Here is a 25,933-nt window from a genome sequence, read left to right on the forward strand (position 1 = left end):
AAGAGCCCATAAGGAAGCGTCCAGCTCTCACCACTGCCTAGACAGAGATGCAGGCAGGATTTCGGCTACTTTCTACGACTCTAGAAATCCCTTCCGAAGACACAACGAGCTTCCGTTTTTCGAGGCTGGGGGCCACCTAGCAGACTTGTGCACTGTACCGACGTGAAATGGAGAGCTCTTACTATGACAGGCCGCAGCATCGAGATGAAAGTACAGAATCGGCCGCGTTCCTCAATCAGAGCTTTCCTGACAGCTTGCTTCTCGGTTTCTTCAAGCAGCAGGTACTTATCGTTGACATCTTGTAAAGCACTATCCAGCTGGGGCTGAATGTCACCCCGTCCTGCACACAGGGAACAATCAAGAGGGCATTTTATCAAAACCGTGGATCTATATAGACAAATCCCTTATTTTCAGTCAGCACTACTGCCAGACTGCTTTTGCAATTCGTCTCAACCAGTGTTTTCCCTTAATTCAAATTAATAGGGCTTTTTTTCATTGAAATTAAGCATTTTATAGCATTTTTCCCTTTTGCCTAGGGAAGAAATCCAGTTCAACTCAAAGAAAGTTTCAACAAGCCAAAGACAGCATTTCTTGTATGGACTGTCTCAAGCTGTTAGTTGTTAAAACCTCTCATGTCATCCTGGCTGACAATCAATATCTTACTGATTAGGAGGGCATTCATCACTAATCCCAGGCATACTCCTCTTCCTTCCTACTGTCGTGCCTGGCAAGCTCCTGCTGGCAATTTTGTGGAGTCACTACATGAGTGAATGAGCCTCCTATATGACATGACAGTAAGGACGYGTTACTGAGCGTTGGACCACAGGATTCAACTGCTTTACACAAGCAACTGGTAAAACAGCTTTCTTCRTTCCAAAGTCCAAACCAAACAAACRAAAAATAACTATTGACATCTAAAATACATAAATATGTCCAGTCCAGTATTTGTCTATGAAAARWAAAAAAAAAAAAAAAAAAAAAAAAATCCAATGTTTTGCCAACACAAAGCTCCACCCAGTTCACCATAAACCAACTCGTACATAACACTAAAATTTTCTATGACAGTTAAGTATCTTATTCTGCCACAACTGCTTACCCTGCATCATGCCAAAAATTCATTCCTCTAGTAATGAAGAGCTGCTTAATTCTAGCATTATTGAGTCAACACCATTGCAGTTACAAGATCTTTTCACACAACCTGCAACCCTGATTAAAGAACCTCAGTTGCATAAATTTCTCTCAAATCATCCAGAAATACACAGACAAAGTAAGAATGCCAGGTGCATTTCCATTCCACTGTTGCTCAATACCAGTAAGACCGCATTTAAAAATGATGTGCAAGTTACAAGCAGCTACCGAAAAAAGCTTTTATGGACAATCTATTTTATGGACAATCTGTGCACGCAGAATTTAAAGCTATGGGCAAGAGGAAGAAAAAAGCCTCTTGATGTGTGCAGTACAAAACACCATGTTCTACAAGACGACTCAAGGTCAGAGCTACAAAAGCAAACCTTTGCCTTATTATCATACCTATGACCTAATACTTCAGAGCAAGGTGAAGTCATCGGTTCCCCAGCGCTAATACACAACCAGAACAGAGAAGATCGAGCAAGAGTGGAGCAAAGAGAATCACACTGGCTTAGAGGCATTCCAGGCTGGATATACTCAAATCTCCTCTGCACAGAGTCGGACGTAATCCAGATAAAACTGTACAGAWGCCCACGCACAGCACTCCGAGGTGCATCCTCGAGGAACGGCGTCCCTGCAGGCTGGGCGGCTCCAGCACAGCCTCTGCCAAGGGCACACGGGGACCGAATTATCGGCGTGAATGCCCAGTGTCTCACCCTCGAGACCAGAATGACTGGTGCATGGTGGATCATAAAACTCTTTGGGAAATAAACAACTTTATAACAGACTCTGAAGCTGTAGAGTTATTTGGTCCCTCTCTCAAAATTAGTAGTTACCAGAAACAACTTTTAGGGAATTATTTAAAATTCTTCTAACGGGCCTGTGCCTYCTTGTTTGTCTCCATCTCAGGAGATAAACCTATGGCCTTCTCTTGCAACTTCTCAAAGTTGCAATCAGATGCAGCAAYTAATCATTTTACACTTCCCTGGAGTTTTTCTTTCAAACTCCTTACAAAGCTGAGACTTACATTATTATCCAGAACCTTTACTTGGAGAGCGGCCTGGAAATGACTGCAGGTGAAATAAGCTCGTGTTCTTTAACCCCGTATGGCTTTCTTTCGTATGGCTGTACCAGATGCAAAACATATTAACTGCTAACTAAATCATGCACCCACCAGTTCAACTCTGGAGAACTGCTGTATATAAAACCRCACAGCTCTCCAGCACCCTCTGCAACATTTGTATTTTACTCCCTTAAGTACATCAGGAAATTAATAGACATACCGTCTACTCACAACCAATTTTATGGAGCTGAGGCTCTTGGGCGCCTGCACAGTCAGTGAAAACAGCCAAGCTCTCCAGGGTATAATTCAGAGCAGTGAACCAGCTCAGGTGCTCTGAATCAGCTGGATGAGCTTCTCAAGTCAGATGTTTACAGGGCACGAAAGCAGCACTCTCTCAACCCGTTTCCTCCTCTCTGAGCACAGCCCCAGGCAGCCCTCCTACGCCTGGGGACACCAAGGACCGCGCGGGCAGGCTGCGTGTCTCCGTCGCTGCCCACTGGCCTCCAGCCTTCCTTGGCTTGAATCTGCTATGTTTCTCAGGAGGAAACGTCAGTGTCAAAAGCCACTGCAGACACCAGGTCTCCACCGCACCAGGGCTACAAGCCCTGTCGGCAACTGCATCCTCCGCCTGAGAGCAATGGTGGTTTTTCCCCTTTGAACTGTGAGGGGAAGGTCACTTATTTAGGGTATCCCTGACAACCGACTGCACTATCTTTGCAGTCTATTGGAAAATCTATTGCAATCTATTTTTGTGGACATGAAGTACACTTTCATAAGGAACATTAACAATTGATTAGTCTCTCTAGCACAGTAAAGGCTTTGGGTTACACATTTGGAAACATTTCCAAACCAATGCAATTTTTATAATGACAGAAAAGAGTTCCAGAACAGTCTCATCATTTAGCACCTGGATGGCCATGGTGGGCAAAGGTGGACCTGAAAGGACACTCCTACCCCAGCTGGAGACCGATTTGAATGACCCACCAAAACACTCAGCTCTAGAGATGGTCAAACGTGTCCAATGCAGTCACCGATCTCTGACCTGGAATCGGCCAGAAATGAGTATGCTGTAAGGATGGCTCTGCAAAACACATTCATTTGCACACAGAAGAATGAGTCAATAATCTGAAAAGCCAGGAGAAATGTGTATCCACCCTTTCTCCAATGGGAGCTTTGGTATTGCAGCGAGGAACAGAAATGCAGAACCAGAAGTTACAGCCTGCCTGCATCCTGCCAGGACCAAAAGCAACATGTGTCCGGCGGCCGTGGGACTGGTGGGTTGGCACAGGCAAGCACACAGCACGAGAGCTGCAGAGAGAGCAAACTGCCGTCGCTGAATCACTTCTCATCAATATTCACATGAATCCACCATTACTCACCAAATAGTCTTAATACGTTACCTTCAGAGAGGGTGCCTCACATCATTAGCATGACATGCAAGAGCTTTAAAGGACTGATGTGCATTAAAACATCAGTTTTACAGCGGTCTACAGCTAAAAGCCTCATGCAAATTCTTAAATAACCACTGTTTGAAATAAAACTGCATTCAAAGGAACATATTAGGGAGAAGACAAAAGGTAAATCTAATTTTCAACCCAATATCATGCTTATATTTTATAAGGCAACTTAAACTAGCAAAACTGTCAACAACAGCAAAGAGCAGCAATGATTTTTAAATGCTCTCAGTCTAAGTCTTACTGCTAAAGTTAATGCTATTATTGGCAAAGTAGATAATGCAATAAATATTGGTGAAATTAATATTTCCCATGTTTCCATTCTCACCTAAAGACTGCTTCCTCGCATTCTTTTGGGGTGTCCTAAAAATTCCACAYGAACACTTTACACAGAGTGCCAGCATTGACACTGTATAATCAAACGCTGAGCGCATGTCTCAAACAAACGAGCTCAAAGMCATTCATCCCCAAATCATTTCCGTCACAACAGCATACCTGCTCAATCTTCCAGGATGAGCAACACCTTTGAGTCCTGCGCAGTAAAGCCAACAAACTAATAAGGACCTAGACTTAGAATACACAATTCTGCAGCAGCTTACAGAAAGGTGGAAAACCTCATTGCTGGGGTTAACTTTAGAAGCTAATTCCGAAAATTCAGCAACCAAATCTGAGTCTTTCCAGTGACCGCCRGAGATATGAATCAGCTGCTAATGTTCCCAAGTGTTAAGCTGTCTCTTAAAAGAAAACGTGCAAGTTATCAAAAGAAACTTGCAGATTGAATTGCAAACCAGGAAAAACAAAGCGCAGTTTCAAACCAGGAGACCACGCGGTACGTACCCAGCGCGCAGCTCCAGGAGCCCAGCCGAGGCACTCCGATTAAGAGCCTCCCTGTCTGATCAATCCAGGCTCTTCCAGAGGGCAGTTTTAAACACCTCCATGATTATTCCTACCTGTTGAGGTCTGATATTTTCTCTCAAACACACTAAGTTTCACTCTAGAGAAGATCTCAAGGCAACTACTTTACATTTTCAATACAATGACTGAAAATAGCACTCCAACTTAAACAGATTTAAGGCGTGATCAGGCAGCAGAAGAGGAAACAATCGTGAGGCCAATTCCACCCCTTCCCCAGCATGAAGTTATACGTGATTTCTTATCTATCATTAAAGAAAGGTGCATGCGAAATTCAGAGAAAAGGGATTTGGACCACAGGTTTACAAAAAACAACACTAAGGACTTTAAGCTCTAGACTTTAAAAGTCATATTAACAATAAGACATTCAATTATTTGAACATCACCTTGATAACATGTCTATTCTATTTAGCTTCTCTCGCAACTGTGATACGATTTAATCAGTCCATGTTAATCCCTTTCTAAAATAAAGCAGAAGTTCGGCTGCAAAAMCGATTTTCTTCTTTTACAGTGCTCCAATTAGATGCCAAAAGAAGATACAAATCAAAAGATGGTTTGTTCATTAAGATTAGGCAATGTTTTAGTTTCATTAGAAATTAAAGTCTAGGCAGTTAGTGGAGACCAGACACCATAAAGAGGCCACAGCAAGGGCTACAATAAACCAGCCACCAGGGTTACAGCATGGCACAGACTTACCCAGAGCCTCAGCTGTCAGGCAGGTGCGCATGATGAGAAATTGCAGGACACAAAATTGACACAGAAAGGAAAATAAAAAAAGTCAAAATGGTATTCCAGCACTCCTAGAGTTTAGACATTATCATCAGCTCTGAGACAAGAGAGTGAGCAGTTTGGAGTAGCCTATTTTGACTTCTGCTGCTGCTGATAAAGGCAAATGCATTAGCTTTGCTTACTGATGAGCTGCTGTAAATCAAACGCCTGGTTATTTATCATGCAGTTTTATTTTAAGAAATTTAAATCAGTTTAGGAACTCTGTTTAACTTGCAGATTCTTAGGCAAGAACACGGTAATTTGTGTTTCAGAGAAAGTGCAGAACACAGACAACCGCCAAACTGCTCAAGCGGATGAAGAGGAACAAGGTGCACACCCTAACACGCAAGGGGCAACCTTGGAAATGTGAAAACCCGAGGCRGCTGCTGCACTAGCAACCGCAGCACTTTTTGATGTTCTCCACTGCAATTACATTAATAGATTGTTAATTAAATGAAACACTAATTGCTGATGCAGTGTGGAAGAACATCAAAAAGATTAACCACGATATGCACATTTTAATTAAAAAAACTTTTTATTAAGCTCTGCAATAAACCTGGCTAGCTGTCAGAAAGAAAAGTGTCAAATGACATTCAAACTCAAGGAACGAAAATGTAAGTCAAAAAGATCTGCGGTCACTGAGCTGGCAACATGTCTTCACTGAAGTTTTATAAAGTGGAGCTTACATTACAAAGGTTGGCGGAGGGGGGGGACCTGAGGCACTACAAAAATCCACACAGGATTTTTCCCTGAGGCAGATAAGGATAATTTGCTAATTAGTTCCCCTCCTCCTGAGCCATATCATATCAACTGCAGAGCGAGTCCTGGATCTCCCTTCCCTCATCACCCCACACTTGACCCATTTGAAGAAATAACCTAATGGAGCCGGGGTCTGCTCAGAGGTCCTCCCTCTCCAGACTGCCGCTCCGGGAAAGTGCTAAGCACACGCACCATGCAAAGTACCTGTACGAGAAGGTCTGCATTTGCTTAAAAACTGAGAAGTTCCTCAGTTATAATTGTTTGGAAGAGTTTCATGGTTTTTAGCTAAGAGTCACAGGATTTGCACAATCATCCCTGAGAACAGTACAGCAATTATTATAGTTTGCAAAGACCAGAGCGTACAAAAAAAAGCAGCTGCAAAGGCTCTAAAAACACAAACATGTCATCTCAGCTAAGTGGGAAGAGGGAGAAGAAAAGGCACTTTTGACAGTATTACATTAAGTTAATCATCATTCTGCTCTCTCAATTTCATTAAAAGGCTGGTAAGCATAATGTCAAAAACCACTGAATAACGCAAAGTACCAAAGCAAAGTACAGGCTGTGCATTTGGACACTCAACATTGACAGGACAAGATGAAATGTTGTGCTGAATGTTCATGGCACTCTGCAGAAACATCTCTGAATAAAGGCAAAATTCAGCTTTTACATTAATACATGTTATAATAGCCTTGGTCTTTTATTGGGACTGTTACGTATAATCCTTTAAAAAAATCCCTTTGGATTTAAACATTTTTTTCCTCAAAGTTAGCACACAGTACCATGTGAACAGCCTCAAAGTGAAACCTTCCAGATATGTTATGAGCYGAATTGAAACCTGTCTACTCAATCATAAACGTCCAAGGTCAAAAAATACAGAGAAAAAAGCCAACACACACACCAGATTTCACCTGATATGTTGTTATAGTTTAAGTCAGTCRTTTGAGTGTTACAGTTGGATCTTTTCTTTCYTTTTTTTTTCCTTTCTTTTTTTGGAACTACAAGYCATGCACTTTGTCAACCTTCCGAAATGGTTATAGGCAGAGCCAAAGCTGCTGCTACCTTTCCTCTGAGCTCAGTATAGCTGCAACAGCTTCTAGCAGCAATCACTACAGAGGCCTTGACTCAGCATAAAACCTAAACATGGATTCGTTTTATCTGTACACACAATTATTCTGCTGAATCAGGTTAGCTAGGCTGACTTCTGATGTCCAACGCTTGTCTGAAAACAAAAAGCAATTTATAAGATGGTGTACGCAGGTTCATCTGCTGTGTAGCCTCATTTGTTTAGAAACTGGGGAAAAGAGCAAAGTTTCAATGCCGGGGAGGCAACGTGCCCTACAGGCCTCATCTCCTGGGAACATGGGTCTAAGGAAAGAGGTGTGTTGGGGATCCCCCCACCACAGTAGCAGGACACCCCAGGGACTGCATCTGGTTCTCCAGGATCCTATTTAGACCGCACATATTTAGACTTCACATGGATTTCTTACAATCAAAGAGAACAAAAAGAATGAATATCACCCCTGAAAGGTCCTTCAAAACACAGTACTTTCATTTCCACAAAGACTTGTCATTTTATCAGCTATACTCCAGCAAACTTCCAAAAAGGACCCATAGGACATTCTGGGTTTGTTTCAGAAGTCTGCTGTTTTCCTAATCACTTCCTGCTTTGGAAGTATCTTTACTGCAATTAATAAAAACAAAAACAAACAAACAAAAAACCCTACTCTGCAAACATAATTTCTAAGAAATGATCTCAAATGCCAGACCTAAACTTTCAGCTTGGCTGCACGGAATCAGACCAGACAGACCATGCAAAGCTGGAGAAGAGGCAAACCCAAACGTTCTCGGCCCCTTGGTGCTCCAGGGATGCCCGACCTGCGGCACACTTGCTGGGATGAGCCACACGGACCATGGACCTCTCACCCAAAGCCCTGGATGTGCAGGCAAGGAGCAAGCAGCTACCATGCAAGATGCAGATCAGACACGACGGGACGTAGGCTCTGCAGCCTGACGTGACGGGGAGAGAGGACACCACCATCATAACACACGCGAGTGAGAAGTGCAGGGTTGTATCTCAGCTTCTAGATCTAAAGTTGCCCAAAGCAAATCACTGCCCCATCCAGTCACAGCAGAAAGCTCGCTTAGAAAAAGCTTGAAAGGCATTTTTAGTAGCATGCACAGTATTTAATCAAATCCAGAACTGGGCAAACATCTCACTTGCCCACAGATGATTGTAAGGTCAATTCAAAACCATTCTTACGAGCACTAGGTAGAGAATGGGTTTGCTGTTTTAGAGGTCCCATAGGTGAGTCAGTAACTTTACAGAAAATCAAGGGACAGGCCCTGCTCGAGGAAGAAGAGAACAAAAGAGCAAGTCTGATCAACAAGGAAACAGAAGAGTTGAAGACACAATAAAAGGAGCGTTCATGCACTCAGCCACATGTCGGGATGGGTTCACCAGAGACTTTCCCTGCCAGCAAGTTCAAACCTCACTTGTGACCTAAAGCAAAATCAGTTTGAGAGAGCTATCATTTTCTAAATAACCCCCTTCTTGATTATGTTTTTGCCTCAGTGACAAAAGCAACACACTGCACAATGTAGCACATTAAACAGACCTGTCAGGAGAAGACATACACCAAAGTTCGCTTAGTAACATCTGACACTGCTCTTACAAATTCAGACAAATGCTTTCTTCCTTCAAGGTAAGGATCAAAAAGGCAAAGAAGGGAAAAGGAAACTGCTACTTTTTTCTCTTCTATATTTAACCGCTTTAAATAGTCTGTCAAAAGATAGATTTTCCTCCCACTTTCCTCCCATCTGTGTCTGTAATCCACCGGCCTGGCAGGTTCAGGTATTTGTTCTCACGTCTGCACGAGCCTCAGCACCTCGCTGAGTCTCTTCTCCCCAGGGGCAGCGAGAACAGACGTTTACAGCTCTCAGCTCCTACAAAAGTTATTGCAGCTCCTCCTTTTCCTTGTGCTGGCTACCTGGGTGCCTTCATCACCTCCATCATCCCCACACACCTCTCTTTGCAGCTGGCTTTCACCTTGCCTCGGCCCCATTCGGCTTCTGCTCTGGACCCAAGCGCCACATGTGTGACACCAGTTCGAGATCCTACTGCATGGAAATACAGGAGGTTCGCTGACAGCTCTGAGAGCATCTCCTAACGTTGCAAAACTAAGCGAGGGAACGGCTCTAAAAAAAAAAATCAAGATACTTCAATCACAGCATGGCTGCTATAAAAATGATAGCAAAATGAGGCCCATTCCACTCCCCACTGAAGACATTTAATCCTGAAGGAGGACAAGACACTGGTGGGCTGACCTCCTCTTGGTTAGGCATGGTTCGGGGAAGGGAGAGATGAACCCAAAAATGCAGGGAGAAAGTACGAGAGCTTCAGCCTACTTGGTTTAACCATTGCTGACAGAACAAACTATCTGTCAACTTATAGAAACAAGCTCCAATTTAATCATTGACCGTTCCCAGGACATGAATACGCTCTTCTCAGTTCCCACCTCCCGGACACCAAGAGGTTGCTCCTGTTACAGTGAGACAACAGGGGTCAGACCAGAAAGGGGGATGGAAGGGAAGAGAGAGGGAGGGAACAGTACACTCTCTAAAGCAGTTAGTCTGAAATCAAGCAATTCATCATACAAAATGGTAAACAAGTTAACAAAACAACCAAAAAAAGTCTTATCACACACACACACAAAAAATCACATCCCTTAATTATAAACATTCTGACCCAAAATGTGGACTTTTGTAGCAACACAGAGACAGACGCAATGGGCACACGTAGCTAAGCTCTCCTGTTAGCGTCTGTCTTTCTGTGCCCTTCCCTCATCCCTCTTATAAATCAGTTAAAATTGAAGAGCAGTTTGCCAGCCATGTGGCTCTACCAGTGTAATTATTAACTCACCTATTTGGAAGGACAGCTAGGGATCGCTCACCTGTTCTGGATAAAGTACAAATAGGTCCAAACTTACAGGTTTTGAAAAGTTCAAGAAACTCCTGGCCCCAGTGTTTATTTTGCCTGTCTCCAGGCTCATAGTTTTTAGGCAGGAGGGGAAGCACAAGCTGCAACCTGCAGCCCAAGAGCTGTTCAAAGCTGGTAGGAGCCCAGTGCCAGGAAAGGGAACAAGTAAATCTGCTTCCGTACAAGCTCTGGATCAGTTTTACGAAGCCTGATGGGGTTTGCACCTAGCTAAACAACACCCTTTAGTGATGGAAATGCTGCAAGTATCTAAGTGGATGCATGTTTCCATGAATATGATGAAGAAACTCCTATGACAAGTTGGTGGTGTGAGAACAAYAGAAGCATGAGGTTCAGCTGCTAAAAAAGAAAGATCCCTTTTGTGGAGACCTCCCTTTTTTTTCCTGCTCATCTCTAGTTTTCTGTGGTTGCCAAGTGCCCTCCCTGACAACAACCCATACCACCTTCTCACACACTGAGGAATAATGTAAGATTTAGGAGATTATAGGCTGTAAAAACAACAAAAAAAAGAGGGTGGAAAGGGAGAATAGAGAGAAATGTTAATAGTTACAGAACATTTACATAATGGCTTTTTTATATTATTCCAAAAGATTCTAGAAGATTTTACACGTATCTGCATGAGTCGCGTTACAGCATCAATGCTCTTAACAGCAATCAGTTAGCAGCAAGCGTTCTGTTTTAAAAAATGAGTGACTCTGTACAAACAGCTTCAAAGCTTTTGTGTAAGAACATTAGACAGCAGCATTCAAATATGATTCAAGTGACACATAGTAATTGTACCCTGGTATTCAAGTACATAACAGTAGTACATTACAGGGGACTGAGCTATTAGACTAGAAAGTCCTGCTGTTCAATCTGTGTCAATAAGCACAGCACAAAAGGTGCTTAAGAGCACAAGTATGGAGCAAGTTACCTTTCTTTGCTTTCTTCTGCAGCTTCAGTGTGTCAGACGATTTCTTTTTTATCTCTTGGCGGGCTTTTTTGTATTCTAAAAAACACACAGTCTCTGTATCAACACACCTGATATTAAAATGAAGGATTTTCACAGAAAAGACTATGCTTAAAGACATTAGACTACAAATTTTAAGAGAATAGTTATTTTTAATCAAAGCAGCTTAGAACTCATGTTTTGTAGTGCCTATACATTTGGCTAAATACAATGTTTTAGGGTGGGAGCACATTCACAAACTGAATCTTTCCCAAATAAACAAAGCCTTTACAGAAATAACAGCTGAGAATGCAGTACAAAACAAGAGTGCTGTGTGAGAGACTCATCCACTCTCAGGAACAGAAAATGGAGATGACAGGTTTCTCAAAACATCTGTGTTCAAAAACCAGGATCCTGAAAAGGCAAGGCAGAGAAGATCCTATGATCCCTATCCAGCAAAAAAGCCAGGCAGAGGGAGAGGGTGCTAAGACTTTGCCCAAGAAAGGGTCACATTGCCAGCTCTTGCTCATGAAGTGGAGCATACTGCAGCTGTCCTCATTTTTAGACGAGCTGCAAACCCCAGGAGAATTAAAACCCAAAACAAAATATTCCACCTCTGTCTAGGCATGCTAAAGATACCAGATATGAAAGTTGATACTAAAAAAATAAAATAAATAAAAAAAGAAGATGGAAGGTATGTACGGGTGTTCACATACACACACTTTAACAGAGGAGGTCAATGTTACTGCTCTTCTATAGGTGGAAAAACAGAAGCAGGCTGGTGGCAGGCACAGGAACTGTGCCCGGGCCAACCACACCTCCAACACCCAACTCTGTCCCCTAAACCCTGGGTCTCTCTGCATTTTGGTGATTCGGCCCTACCTCCCCATAACAAACCACCGTGGTGCTGCTTTTATCAGGCAGAGCAAAGTCTTGAATTTTCAAGGGTCAGTGGTGAACTGTGACCAGCTTTTAGCACCTGTGCTAGAGGGCCATCAACCCCTGGCAGGTTTGCAAAGCTGAAGCCATCTACTCGCAAGCTCTGGCTGTGCAGAACCCTGCTGCCCCCCAAGAAAGCCTCCATAGCGGTGCTCAGCACTGCAGCTCTGAGCACCTCGCGTGCAACGACACAGCTTTCCAGCTCCCCGGGTGCACATCTCTGTGTCCCACCAGATATAAAATAACAGCACTGAATGTTTTAGAGGACTGTGCTTTCTCTGGAGAACTCTGTGGCCGAGACATAACGTGATCACGCAGTTAGCTTTCAACTGCACACCAGAGCTTTGCAGAGATAGATGTGGCATCCTCTGCACTATGGGAGATCATATAGCAAGAGTATACTAACAGAGTTAAAACCAATGACTACCTACCAGCCTAGAAAAAAAACCTGTCACTTGGGGTCCTGCAAACTACGCTTTCAAAATATATGTGCAAGAGTGAAAAAATTTGTTAGGCACTTTTGGATGTAGTGTTTTAAAAGAGAAAAGTTGCTATACATATTTAAGCRTACGTCATTTCATTCCCCAGTACAACCATTAAAAGAGGAAGAAAAGCTGGTATTACAATCTTACTCCTATTAAAGAATTCTTCCTCTGTAACTACCTTTTGCATGGTCTTTATCCAGTTGATTGGCCACTTTCTTCCACTCTTCCATCTGTTCTTGAAGTGGGTTTATCAGACAGTCAATTAAAGCACTAATTTTGTTGAAAAAACACAAAGAGCAATCAAATCCTGCAGATGCCCCTATTCTTATATAGAGAGCCAAGGTCAACACTGGAGTATTTTTACTTTTTGCTGTGACAGCTACCAGTGTCACAATGTAAATATCAGAACATAAAAATGCTTAAGCTGGAGAAAGCAAAAGAAAGGACTGGATCAAAAAGTCCCCATCACAAGATAAACCAGAATTACTGTGCAGCAGTTCGGGGCAGGGAGGAACAGAGCGTAAACCAGAGGAGTGACCTGAAACGTAAGGGCCAACGTAAACAGTTAGATTCTACTCATTCAGCACGCAAAGAGCAGTCTACACAAACACCCTGGAGACTGAACTGTTTTACGTGCCCGTGAAGATTATAAACTTATGTAGGACACGTACACACACAGGACGACAGAGAGCAGCTGTGGGAGCTACCAGCATCCTGCCCACTAAGGAGCCGCACCTCTCACCAGCCGGGGCTCGAGCGTGGAGGTATGTCAGACTCTGAGCCCATGCCGTGCCTGGCACCGCTACTGGGAATAGCAAGCAAGAAGAGCCACAGGAGCAGTGGAGTTTGTGATACAACGCTGGTAAGGCTGCACTAGGTTAACTGGATTGAGACGGTGCTATTGAAACAGCTAACTTTGGGCAACTAGAGGTGAAAGTTCTCTCCACGCAGCCAATTCCTTCACAAATATCTTTTAAAAAAATAAAGGGGAGAAATCTCAAGTCATTGAGCAAATGGTAAAGCATTATTTCGGTTCACCTTGGGTCAAACACACATTTTGCATCTCTGGTTAAAGAGAAGCATGTGTACATACTACAGAAGCAGTCTGTGCTTTACATATAGCCCTGCTTACTTGCAAGTTGCTACTCTCCCATTACCTCCCCAGTCTGACTTTAACTGGAAGAAGGGGATGATGGAATTTCACTTTTCCATATTAGTTTCTTTTTTGTTTGAAAGCTATTTGGGTTCTCAGGTAAGTTGAAGAAGCAGCACAATACTGCTGCTGCTTTCAGACTTAGTGAAAAGGCTTAAAGTCCCAAAACACACAGACAGGTCCCTCGCCCCACRGGCAGGCTGCTCACTGACAAGGGGAATTGCAGCATTTAGAGTGATTTGAAGTGACGAGTCCAAATCCTAGAAGATGCAGTGAAATGCTGTGTTTCCTGGCTTTTAAGACACTTAGTGCACTGGGAGAGAGAGGAGAAAGGCTGTTCTCACTGAGAGGGTCCGAGATTAGCTGGAAAGCCAACGCCGGTGAACAGCTTTACGTGTTCCTCAGTAACGGGGGCTGCACAACTACGCTGTAATTGCGGTCCAGCAGCTAATGAGAGCCGAATCTCGGGCTCTGGGCCAGGCACAGAACCACTCACCTGGAAAACTGCCTGAGTTTGGATTCTATACTCCTGTGTCTCATACACATCCTGGTCAGGGCAGATCCAATCTCTCGGGTGCCGCCTGCAAAACAAAACGCGAGGAAGGTGAGAGGTCTGATAAGATTCCTTCCCATGACAGAGGCACAGCAAATCAAAAGAGCATGCCAAATCTTATGGAGCAACTCAAAACCATATTTGTAGTATACAATCACCATAAAATCATAAAATGTGGTGTCGGTCACCTTGGGGAGAGACAGAACTGAACCATTAAGCAGGATTAAAGAGTTCTTCCCAGCAGCTTTTTGTGCGGTGAGGCCCGACTCCTTGGCAGAAGGACTGAGGAAACAGGGCTGGAGATGTCAAAGCCCAGGGGAAGAAGCCTGGCAGAACACTGAGCACCTACAATCAGGTGGGTCATCAGCAGTAGGCCAAATTTCCGAAACAAATCTAGCAGTTTGATCCAATTTTCCCATAACCAGATTCTTTAGCCCAATGTTCAAAAAGGATTTTACTTTTCCAGAATACGTAACTAACCCTATCTGCTCCCTCATACACTGATGAAGATATGCATCACTGACATATCATCACCCATACCTGGATCTCAGATCATGCATCTAGTTATCATTACATGCCAGAAGATGGCACTATTTGCTCTATACCCCGACTCACTTCAGTTTCTCTGACAACTGCATAACAGGAATAATTTTTAGCAGCTCTTCCTCTTTCAGAGTCTTCCTTTTTAAAACCACAAGTTCCACTATTTCCCACTTTCATCAGCATTTCCAATTTCGATCAGCATGTTAGATTTCAATATTATTTTGTTTCAGTTAGCTTTAGTTTTGATAATAGCTTAGTCCCCATCTGCAAACCAAATCTATTATCAGAGAATAAACATCAACCTTTGCACCAAGCCTTTCCAAATTGTAATATTCTGTAGAACAGTGAAGATATTAGCATCTATTTTAAGGTCTCATTTGATTATTAAACTAACCTTAGTCTTGTAACATACAGTATGATATCCTTTTTGCTCAATTTTTTCCTTGAAAAATTGTAGGGTGCATGAAAAAAATTTCAAGCAAAAAAGCTTGATGTCTTTAATCATTTATTTTTTTAAACACAAACCCCAAAGTTACTGCTTTCCTGCATTCTTACAGAATTAAATTCTGTGCCCACAAAATGGCTCTGGAACAAAGACACTAAATAACTGGAACAGGTTGTGGCTATTGGGTATCTTCCATTGTTCAAAAAGATAAACCCAAAGTCCTCTGTCACTCGCTTGCTTACTCGTATTTTATCAGGAGCTTTTGAAATCACGTTCTTTGGTAGGGCTGAAGAGCTGCGGCCCAGTTGGGTAGTGGGGGCCGAGCGAAGCAGCCGGGGCGCAGGGCGCAAGTGCACCCATCCCTTCCGGTGACGCTGCGCTGCTAAAGCAAAAGCTGCGACAGGCTCTGGTAATCCGAAAAGCAACACAGAGGATGGGAAAAGGGAAAGAAAGCAACCGGAGGAACAAGACCATTTCTACAATAAATAGCATACCTCTGTCCCAAAAGACAGGCATTTTTCCTTGGGGGCATGCAACTTGGAGCTTAATGGAAGAAGACCTCCAACAGCAGGTATCAAGCAAAAGGGGCTAAGAAATGAACCCAAAAGCTTCCATGGATGTCAGCAGAGCAAATCTCAATCGAGTTTAAGCAAACTGCAATGAGACTCGCATTGAAAAACTTAAGTGTTAAGGCCTGTCACTGGTTAATTGACACTGCTTTCCTAAGCCCCATCGTATGAAAAAAGGGAAGAGTCATTTTAGAACAATAAATAGGAAATAAGGCACCATGTGTTTCAGAGAGTAGGAAACCAGGGTCAGTTACTATTAATATTAAACTGCAAGGTAACAATATTTTAACTGAAACACCAATAACCAGAGTATAAATATATTCACAAAGTACAAATGAATGGGCAAGGTCAGCAAAACAGATTGTTTAAAAAAAAAAAAAAAGACACTGGTTCTAGATGAGGGGAGTTACTGTTTTTCGGTCTTTTTACTTTTTTTTTTTTTTTTTAACTGTTCTTCCCGTCTTTTGCAACCTCATGTTATCCTAAAGAGTTTATAAGGGCACGGAAATACCAGGTGCTAGCTATTCTAGGAATGAAAACTACCCTAACAGAGCAAAGGAAGGATAAGACCAGTTCCGAAGAGTTTTTAATGGCCCTTTTGGAAATAAGGTGTTGTAGAAAATGGGTTTCAGAATGAGCCGTGCCATGGCAAAGCATGGAAAGGCAGCGCCGGATCATGAGCGGGTGCCTGTTTCTGAAGGGCTGGGACCAGCTGGCTACACAAACTGGCAGAAGTAAGCCATTTTGTAGCATTGGAGCTGGGTCAAAAATGTCCAACCATAGAAGGGAGGGCAGTTGGGATTTTTCTTTATCCAATCCCAGACAGACAGCCTTAGYGAGCAAGAGTAATATATGCTTTATTTATATGAATTATTGCTTGACATTACCGTAGTGGTTTACCCACTCACAAAATGAAAGGGTTAATCATTTGTAAGGTCAGACCCTGTTTTGTAGAGTGTGTATAATACAAACACTGCTGTGCGTGCGAGTCTTTATACCGGATATGCAGCCCAGTATTTTATGTATAAGACGAAAGAGCTTTCAAAGTCTGATGACTGCACTGGGCTATGCCAGGACCATAAGGCACCTAGTTTAGCCTCCAGGTTCATTTATGGTTTTTCTCCCCCAAAAGACTGGCTCCATAAGTGACCAGTTGCTTATTTGTTCAAGGACAGAGCCATGCAGCGGGAGGGCAGTAAACCAACTGGAGATAGCTGTTTTTTCAGGGCCACCAGCACACAGACTTGCTGGCAACGAGCACATCTGAGCCAGAAGTGCACGAGGAGTATGCCGAAAGTACTGCCAGTCTTCATGCCACTCAAAGGCAGGTCCCCAGCACAAAGTCATGATGTTCTCCAGTAGCTAAAAATTTCCTGAAGATAAATATTGTGGCCCAATTAGCAAACTTTTAGTCAGACCAAGAGTAAACTGGAAGACCTGGGCTCTATTCATTGCTCTCCAACTGTTTAAGTCAAACTCCTTTGCCTTTGGCTCTCCATTTATAAAATGAGGCTAGGAATTGTCTGCTTCTCTGACACACTACAGTAATTCATCCGTTAAGGCAAGCAATGTTTGGGAACCGTGTAAACAGTACGAAACCAGAGATGAAAGCTATATTCATGAGAAATCCCCACTCAAAGAAAGTGATTTAACAAAATCCCCAAATTTGATCCAAAAGTGGGTGATGACATCAGACTCGCTTCTCATACGTAAAATGCAACTCTGCAAGACAAACATGCTTTTGCTCTCACTTTCCATGCTTTTCCCTACTCCTGCCTAAATCCATGAAAGGCCAAAAAAAATCTTTTTCATGCAAGATAATTAAATGAAAGCCTGTGGGCCACTGCACTACAATGAGTGCACTATGAAGCCATAAATGATGCTCTTTCTGCGCTTGTCATTCAACACTGCAGAGAAGCAACAGGGAGGGATTGTAGCAAAGAGACTCAATTGTTTTATTCAAATCATTATGTTTGCACTTAATAATGCCCACATATGAAGGAAATGACTATCTGATGAAATGCGCAGCTGTACAGCTTCATGGCCTCTGTATACTCCAAACAGCTCCGTACAATCAACCTCTTATCTCCCTCCTTGGGCTTCAGTTTTGAGCAACCCCAGGCAGCTCAGAAGACAACTGCCTTTTGGGAAGTGCCTTGAAGGCTCCAACTTATTAACCAGCTCATCTTTATCTTCAAGGGCAGAGTCCAAATGTGGCAGCCACTTAACTCTTTCCCGAAAGGRGCGAGAATGATGAAAAATGGGTGTAATACTTTTGTAATTTCAAAGTTATCAGAAGAGGCTTCCATTTTACAGCAGAGATTAAAGCAGCAGCTGAATATAGGCTAGATTATTAAATACAGCTCTGAACACAGAGGCTATGACAGGATGACTAACAGTGGGACATTTTAAGCTAATGGTCATCACTCAACCCTTATCCAAACTCATGCTGATAGAAGAGCAAGCAGCCTCCATTGCTGATTGCACGGGGCATGGACCTTGATTTTGCAAAACTGTTTATGTAGATGGCTCCACGAAACCCAAGGATGATGGGATCAGTGCCAGGGTAGCACAGCAGACATGAAGAAGAGGAGGGTTTTTGCCTAAAAGAGACAGTGACTAACACAGGGGTTGTAGGTTCCTGTCCCAGTGGCAATTCCTAACAAACAAAACTATGGCAGCATTTTATGTTTTGGGGTATTGACAATCTCCAGATAAGGCTTGTAAGCTGGAAAAACACATCAAGAACTGCAAGCTACGGTGTTGTTGGCCATCATCTACTACCCAGCAAAAAACAAACAAAAAAACCCCAAACCAAAAAAAAAAAATCCACCCTTATTCCTACAGGTGCTAAGAGCCTCTCTGAGCAGTACTCAGCAAATGTCTCTGGAAGTTGCTGTTCCAAGCAAGCTAAAAACTGTTTCCTGAAGTATTTAAAAATAGTTTTAATTTAGACATCTTTCAAAAAACTGAATCAACAAATGCAAATTAAAGGTCAAAATCATCTAAATATTTTAAATTAGCCAAATTTTAAAAACCTCAAACAACGGTGGCAGACCGTTGTCATGTACTGCATCCCTGTCGCTGTCATTGCAATGGAACAGATTGCTTGCAATGTTCAGCAGAGTGCCCTTTTGGTTAAGTTACTTGGAAAATATATTTATAGGAGCCTGATACTAGCCTGTCGTGTTAACTAGAACTCCATGCAGTCCAGATGATCCTGACAAGAAAATGYTTTAGGTTCCTGTTTTGCAGAAGACGCTAGCATTTGTTCATGGATGGGGGTAGCAGGGTCTTAAATCGCATTTACATCAGTTTTCCAAAATTAAAAGAGGAAGAAGAGGCAGTTAGCTGAAGCAGTAAAGAATAAGCTAAGACAAGAGGAACAGGAAAACAGAAGCAACCCCAGGCTACAGCCTGGCTCTGGCAACCGCCAGCTTCAGGAAGTCCTTAAAACAGGCTGTGATCATGTCCAGTCCGTATATTAAAAAAGGAAATGCAGGAAAGCTCTTCCGACTTCTTCTAGCCTAGCTTATGCCTCTGCTCAGCATCGCTGGACCCTGCCATTGCATTGCAGAGCAGAAAAGGCCCAAGCAAAGATGTTTCTCAGTACCAAAAGCCTCCAGTTTGGCCATGCTGGGGTCAAGAGCATGAGTTTATTTGGTCCCGCAACTCCTCTCTCTTTCATCAACACAGCACAGACAGCAGTACTTCACTTCTGGAGGTTTCTTTCAAGAATTACTATCCATCTCTTCACAGGTGCTTGTTGCTAGTTTTTATGAATAACAAGTTCCATGTCAAGGTTTTAATGCCACAAAAATAAAGCAGCGTTAGAGGCAGATTTGCTCAGAAGAGCAAATACCAGACTTGTGTTTTCCAAGGTTAYTGACATTTTCTTCCTTGATTACTGAACACTACAAGGTCTGACGAACACCTGGGCTCACAGCGAAGCTGCCCCCAGTAGCACTGCCCATACCTCTCCCCATCGCTTTTCAAATTTAGGGCCAAGTGCATATGCGAAACCGTTCTATGAATAGCTATGTAAACCTCAGGGGCTGAATCCAGGCAGATCCAGATGCTTTACTCCAAATGCTACTAACGGCTTGGGACAGGCAACGTGAGTCCCCGCGCTACAAACGCCTCCCGAAGCGGCGGCAGGAGTCCTGGAGCGGCCAGCCGCGGCGGCAGGCCGTTTTGGGGCAACCTCTCACCCGTGCAGCACCTGGCCCCGAGCCAGAAGGTCAGCGATACCTAAAGAAACATCCCCATCGGGTGGAGCCTTCGCCACACAGTGCAGCATCCTCTGCCCACGAAAAGGGCGACGGCCTGGGTGAGCAGACCTATTTAGAGAGCCGGACCGCCGGTCTCAGTGCCTCGGCAAATCTGGCTCTAATGAACTTCTAGTGTCGTCCCAATGCGCGAAGGCGGCAGTAATTCAGAATCCTTCTGCCCTTCTGAAGCGCGACTCTATTTTGTCGGGGCAGGGCCCTGAGCCGCAATGTCTGCAATCTGATTAGACTGCGGCGATATTCAGTGAGCGAAGGAGCTAACGCACTTAAGGCAAACGGGCTGCAACAGCACGCGCAATCTCCCTCCACGCTCGGCATCGCGTGCGACCACTCGTTTTGACCCCACTACTTCCATACAGAATATGCACAAGGTACAAGGCTTTTTCCTCTTTTTTAGGTTCAGCTATCGGCCTGGCCGACACCGCCGGCTCCAAAAGTCAAAAGCCTCCGTAACCACCCAGCTCCCAACCACCCGCGCTGCCACGCCAGGATTTCGACTGCGACCAAACGGCTGCTGCCTCTGAAACACAGAGTCAGGCACAGCCAAGCCAAACAGGGGCAAAAAGCAGAACAAAAATAATTTTTTTTGATGAAAGTCAGCAGATCTAACTGAAACCCCACAGCAAGCAGCTCTGCAGACGGCGGCAGGGCTATTTTTACATGCTGCCGCTCCTCGCGCTCTTCCTCAGCGCAAGGAAGGGAGGATCGCGAAGGGACAAGGGATGCAGAACCACACAAAGCTGCCTTAAGAAATAAGCGACCTGAGACATTTTAGAGAAAGTTGGTTATGCCTCAGTTTGGTACAAAGAGATCCAGCGACACCAGTAAATAAAACAAACCAATGCGCAAGTAAGGCAGCACGGGATCTCACGGCTCTCAGTGCCTTCACTCAGAGGAAAGCTCTGCTCCTCTGGAGGAGCCCRAACTGTCTCAAGTGAACCGTCTTTTCACACTTCCCTAAAACTTGGGACCTTCTTCAGCAGGAACACGGAGATCTTGCACGCCTCTTTAATCGAATGGCAGATAACACAAAGCCTTTGCAAAAATCCAGGGCCCTAATTTTATAATTATCTAGATTGCCCCAACCCTCTTAAAGCCTGCTTCGCCCCGTGCTATATTTCAGGACAGCTGCTGTGCTGTTCAGCATACCGACTCTCAAGCAGTTGACCAGCCTTGCCCTCACTGAAATGCCCCTTTTTTTTTTTTCTTGGCAGCATCCCACCTATTTTCAACTTTCTCAACCGTACTACAGTATTATGAATTTTCACATTTCAAGGGAGAATATCACCGCACAGGTTTGACACCAGCTGGCCGCGTAAGCCTACAGTGCGAAGGAATTTGGTACACAACACTGACCTCAGTTAAAAAATAAATAAATAAATAAATAAACCCACCCTGTTATCAAAAAGCAAAATGAGGACAGTCATCTCCAAACAGAGACACTAGAAGGCTTTGCATTTCTGCCCATAAGTTCAATAAACGCATGCTCAGAAAGATATCGCTTAACTGCAAACTCCGAATCCAAAATTTGGAATTTGGAAAAGGAATTGGCATTTTCTCCTTTACTTGTAAGCAGCAAGCGATGCAAGCTCCGTACACAACTCAGGTTGCAGACAGATCCGGTGAGACAGTTACGGACAYGGGCCCTTGCTCCCCAGCTCCTTGGCTGCTTTGACTGCACAGATCYGCCTGCTCTGCAGGCAAACTGCTGTTTATTCCACAAATTCTTCCAAACAATCGATGCTGTCACACTGAATTTAAAGGGTGCCTGCTTGAACCATGAAGAGTACAGAGGGAGCAAAGCTTCGAGAGTTCTTTGATTCACCAAAAAAGAAAGCAAGTCTGGCAGAAAACACCAAGCGAGCTGCAAAGTTGCACGGCATTGCAAACAYGGCATTTTGGCACGGAGCAAGAGGCGCAGCAATGCTCATCGGTATGCAAATACCAAGCACRTGCTTCTCTCTTCCCGTCTGGGCACGGCAACTGGATTCTGTCTTCCAAAGAGACTCCACTGGACTGTGACAAGTCTTCTGACCGCGGGAACAGCGGATGCACCTGATTCTGCTGTACATCTCTGCTCCAGCACACACACACACACACACACACACACACACACACACACAAAATGCACACCAAGCTTATAAAATCGGTGCTTGAAGGTTTAAGTATTAAAGTACTGCGTAATCCTCCTCCTCAGTAAAAACAACTGTAAAAAAGCCGCAGGAAATCAGGATTCGAATCAATGAAAGAGACTAGAAACCCAAAGAAAGAAGAAAAAGACAAAGTAAGAACAAGGCTTTGCAAATCCTGAAATTTAAGCCTTGAAAGGGAAGCAGAAGTTATCTTACGCCCACAAAAGTTGCTTTACAGCTCTGCTTTTCAACCTTTTTAGCCTTTSCCTTGCTGAAGTACAAAACCCCTTTTGTGCCTACCCTATTCAGCAYACCTCAAAGTACTATTACCTTTCTTACCAAGTCCTGCTTATTTTATAGTCTTTAATAACTTCAAATCAACTGGGGTTGGRTAGTTCTAAGTAAGACACATGGAGTGCTGCTAAACTTTCTTAGTGACAGCAAGCAAACTACCTCATACCCTTCCTTACGGGATGTGCCTCCTTCTACAGGTGGAAACCCCTTGTTGCCTACCCTACTCCCCTCCAAACATCTGTGTAACTGGTTTGGTCAGTGGTCCTTCCTCTCACCAGCTTTTGCAAAAAGCACATAATCATAGAATAACTCCAGCTGGACAGGATCTCTGGAGGTCATCGGTCGGCTCCCCCGCTAAAAGCAGGGTCAACTTAGACCAGGTTCCTGATGTCCTTGTCCAGTCGTGTTTTGAGTGTCTCCAGAAGTGGAGATTCCTGGGCCCCTCTTCCAGTGGTTGATTATTGCCACTGAAATTTTCTTCCTTATCTAAACATCCAGAGCTCATTGATGCTTTGCAAATGCCTTTTGGGAGGCTGTACTCCTCTGACACTACTTCATCATCATACATTAATACATAACACAATAAATTCATGTGGTAAGCGCAGCCGATGAAGTAAAGTGTTTAATTGTTTTACCAAAGCAAAAGCTTTGAGTGCCAGAAAAATGTCCACCTTATGCACACAAAACAGCACTGTCACAACCCAATTTGAAAAGAAAAAAAAAAAAAGTCGTCTGTGGTATATCCAAAATGACATGAAAACCAACAAAAGCTCACCTGCAAAAAAACCCCCCAGACACTAGCTTGTTCAAATGCATCCACATACATTTCCTTTCTTTGCACTTCTCAGAGTTTCTCAAAAAAAATGAATTCATAATACTGAAAGCTTAAGCTGATTGTAGTCTTCAAGTACGGAAATGTGCATCTGGTCATTTGACATTCTTGGTAATGCACCAAATCCATCTAAATCTCCCAGCTCCTCACATGCTCTGCTGCTYCCTTGTTCTACTAAACAGCCCTCATCAGCCTTCGCCTACACACACAGTTGGCTGTGACCTATTGCCATTATATTATCCATTAAAGAGAAGAGGAAGTGTCAAAGCAGGCTGGAGGATTTCTGACCTCTGCCTTAAGCACTGTAATGGACAGGACTAGCACATAAATTACAAGTTGAAAAGAAAGCACTCAGAAAGGGCCACCTCCTATTTAGGATTTATTAACTATTCCCCCAAGGACCACCTTGATTTAGTACCACGTAACCTACATTCCCACATTTTGTGGCAATGTTGTACGAAAGGCTTCCCTGCATCTTGCTCTGCCATGGAAAGCAGGAACGATCAATTCGCCCAGCTGTTCTCCTAAAGACGGTCAACATGAGAAACAGGATGCTCAAAGACATCTGTATACAACCAGAGAGATCAAAAAAATCTCACATGTGTAATACGGAGCTGGATATGCTGGGGAAGAAAAGCTTTGCATCACTCAACAGAAAGTCATCTTGCCATGTGCTCTCAAGCACAGTTTGTAACACATGGACCTTGGGCAAAATTCAGGCTACGGAGACCAGGAGATTCTGCTTCTGTTAACTGAAGTGAGACCCACCCTGARTTTTGGAAGCTTTCAGACCTGAGTTGCCATCCCGAATTCCCAAATGCAAGCATGACTCAAATCCATCTGCTGCTCACCAATGTGTTCAATTCTGGCCCAGACTGGTAGGCAGAAGTCTTGGAAAAGAATAGTGAAAAATACAGTTTACAGAATAAGGATGCAGCAGCTTTGAAAGGATGCGCAGGAAAGAGGCAGTTACTGAACAGCCGGTTGGTCTACCTTGACCCTGACAGAYGGTAACATCTTAAGGCAGTGATTCACAAGCTGCATTTTGCAAAACCATGGTACGTAGCCTACAGCTGCTTCACAGACAGCAACCACCCTGGGCTGCAGTCGTCTCTCCCTGCCCTGCAACTGGGAGCATTGCGTGTGTCGAGATCATGGTGCTCAGACACAGTATATAGCAAAGCATTTTCTTAGGGTATGTTCCTACGAACAAGTTACTGCACATCAGCTGTTCAACAACAGCCCATGTACCCATACTTAAAGCCTGCAGTGAGCAGTAATTTACCCTTTTATTTAAGGGAAGCTTCTTGAAAGAGGGCTAAATTTCCTCAAATTATTTTTCCCCAGAGTAAGGAGTGTATGCAGACAATTCTTGAGGAACTCCTAGCCCACAGGAGTTTAATAACAAGACACCATTCTTGGTCCTTGTGTGCCTGTCATTTTCCTGGGCATTACAGGGTCAACGCAGGCTAAAACTTTCACAAATTCAAAGCTACAGGTAAAAAACATCATCTACAGGCACAACTTCTACTAAAAAGAATCAGTCTTTCTCCTGCTTGGACAAACACCTCCCAACCAACTAAACCACGCTAAATAATGAAACATCCATACTAGTAACTTGTTTTCTTACCATAGCAGGTCAAAAGCTAAAATGAACCTTAATAATGTATATTGCAAACAAGATTTATAGGGTCTTTTTTTTTTCTTTCTTTCTTTTTTTTAATGTGGCCAGCTTTAAAGTTATGCTCTGGCAAGCATGACGTACCATCAGTCTTAATAGACTTCCAATGCAATAGCAGCTTCTGATTTATTTCCTCCCATCCCACATCAACTTCAGAGCCCATTTCTATTTCAAGCATCGGTACCCAGTGTTTTCAACATCTGCAGGTTGCCAAGCTAGTTTATCTATGGAAAAATGGATATGAGCTACTCGCAAGAGGGAAAAAAAAAAATACACTGTGCTGAAAACTATGGCTAGTTCACGTTTTTTTCCATGTATCTATAAATAATGCAATGCCAGCTGCTAATTAAAGTGGACAGGTTCAAATGGCGTAAGAGCACCAATCACAACACGATATGTTAAGTCTCTAAATAAAAAGAAAAGGGAGGCTAAAAAAAAAAAAAATCCCCAACCCCAAATCCTGTAACAGCATAAGCTCTTTCAGCTTTTTACACAGCGTTGGGGAGAACAGAGAAGAGCTGATGAGGAATATCCTGTGCAGCAAGCACAGGGCACACAGTACGAGCCACAGAAGACGCGGCTCGTGCCATTGCTGTCGCTACTCCGTACAGAAGCCACCCTTCCCTGCGGCTCCTGACGAGCGAACRCTTCAGCAGCCTGGAGATCTGGTCGTGACGTAAGCTCACAGTAACTGCAATGCAGCACTCGCGCGGGCTCCGATTATCGCAGAATTGGTCTTCGGAGGCAGCAGCGCTGTCACTCATCCCAAGCGGGACGCAAGGGCGAGTCCTTAACACAAATAATTGCTGCGTTTAATCTGCTCAGCTGCAACCCCTTTCAGATGCAACTGCTTGCAACAGCTTTAGCCTAGATTTTGTAACAGTTTGTTTAAAGTGGGTAAAATAAACGATTCAATTAAAAAGATAGCCCCCAAAGAATTGGAGTTTTTTGCAGTAAGAGTAAGGACGGTATAATTGGGTCGTGATGTAAGAAGTATTTCTATGGTTAAGAA

General features: G+C 43.6%; 1 protein-coding gene across 7 annotated transcripts in view; it reads right to left on the reverse strand.

The window, feature by feature from the left end:
• The window catches only part of MTSS1 (MTSS1, I-BAR domain containing), a 120,947-nt gene that overhangs the window by 20,603 nt on the left and 74,411 nt on the right, over positions 1-25,933 (reverse strand). For all 7 annotated transcript variants that reach the window (XM_026079931.1, XM_026079933.1, XM_026079930.1 and 4 more), the window contains exons 4-7: positions 14,080-14,164; positions 12,609-12,700; positions 10,992-11,066; positions 183-340 (exon numbers count right to left, since the gene is read on the reverse strand). In XM_026079931.1, coding sequence (XP_025935716.1) covers positions 183-340; positions 10,992-11,066; positions 12,609-12,700; positions 14,080-14,164 — 410 coding nt within the window. The remainder of the gene's footprint in view (positions 1-182; positions 341-10,991; positions 11,067-12,608; positions 12,701-14,079; positions 14,165-25,933) is intronic.

The sequence above is a fragment of the Apteryx rowi genome, unplaced genomic scaffold (genome assembly GCF_003343035.1).
Source record: "Apteryx rowi isolate R43461 unplaced genomic scaffold, aptRow1 scaffold_505, whole genome shotgun sequence".
Classification (NCBI taxonomy): Eukaryota; Metazoa; Chordata; class Aves; order Apterygiformes; family Apterygidae; genus Apteryx; species Apteryx rowi.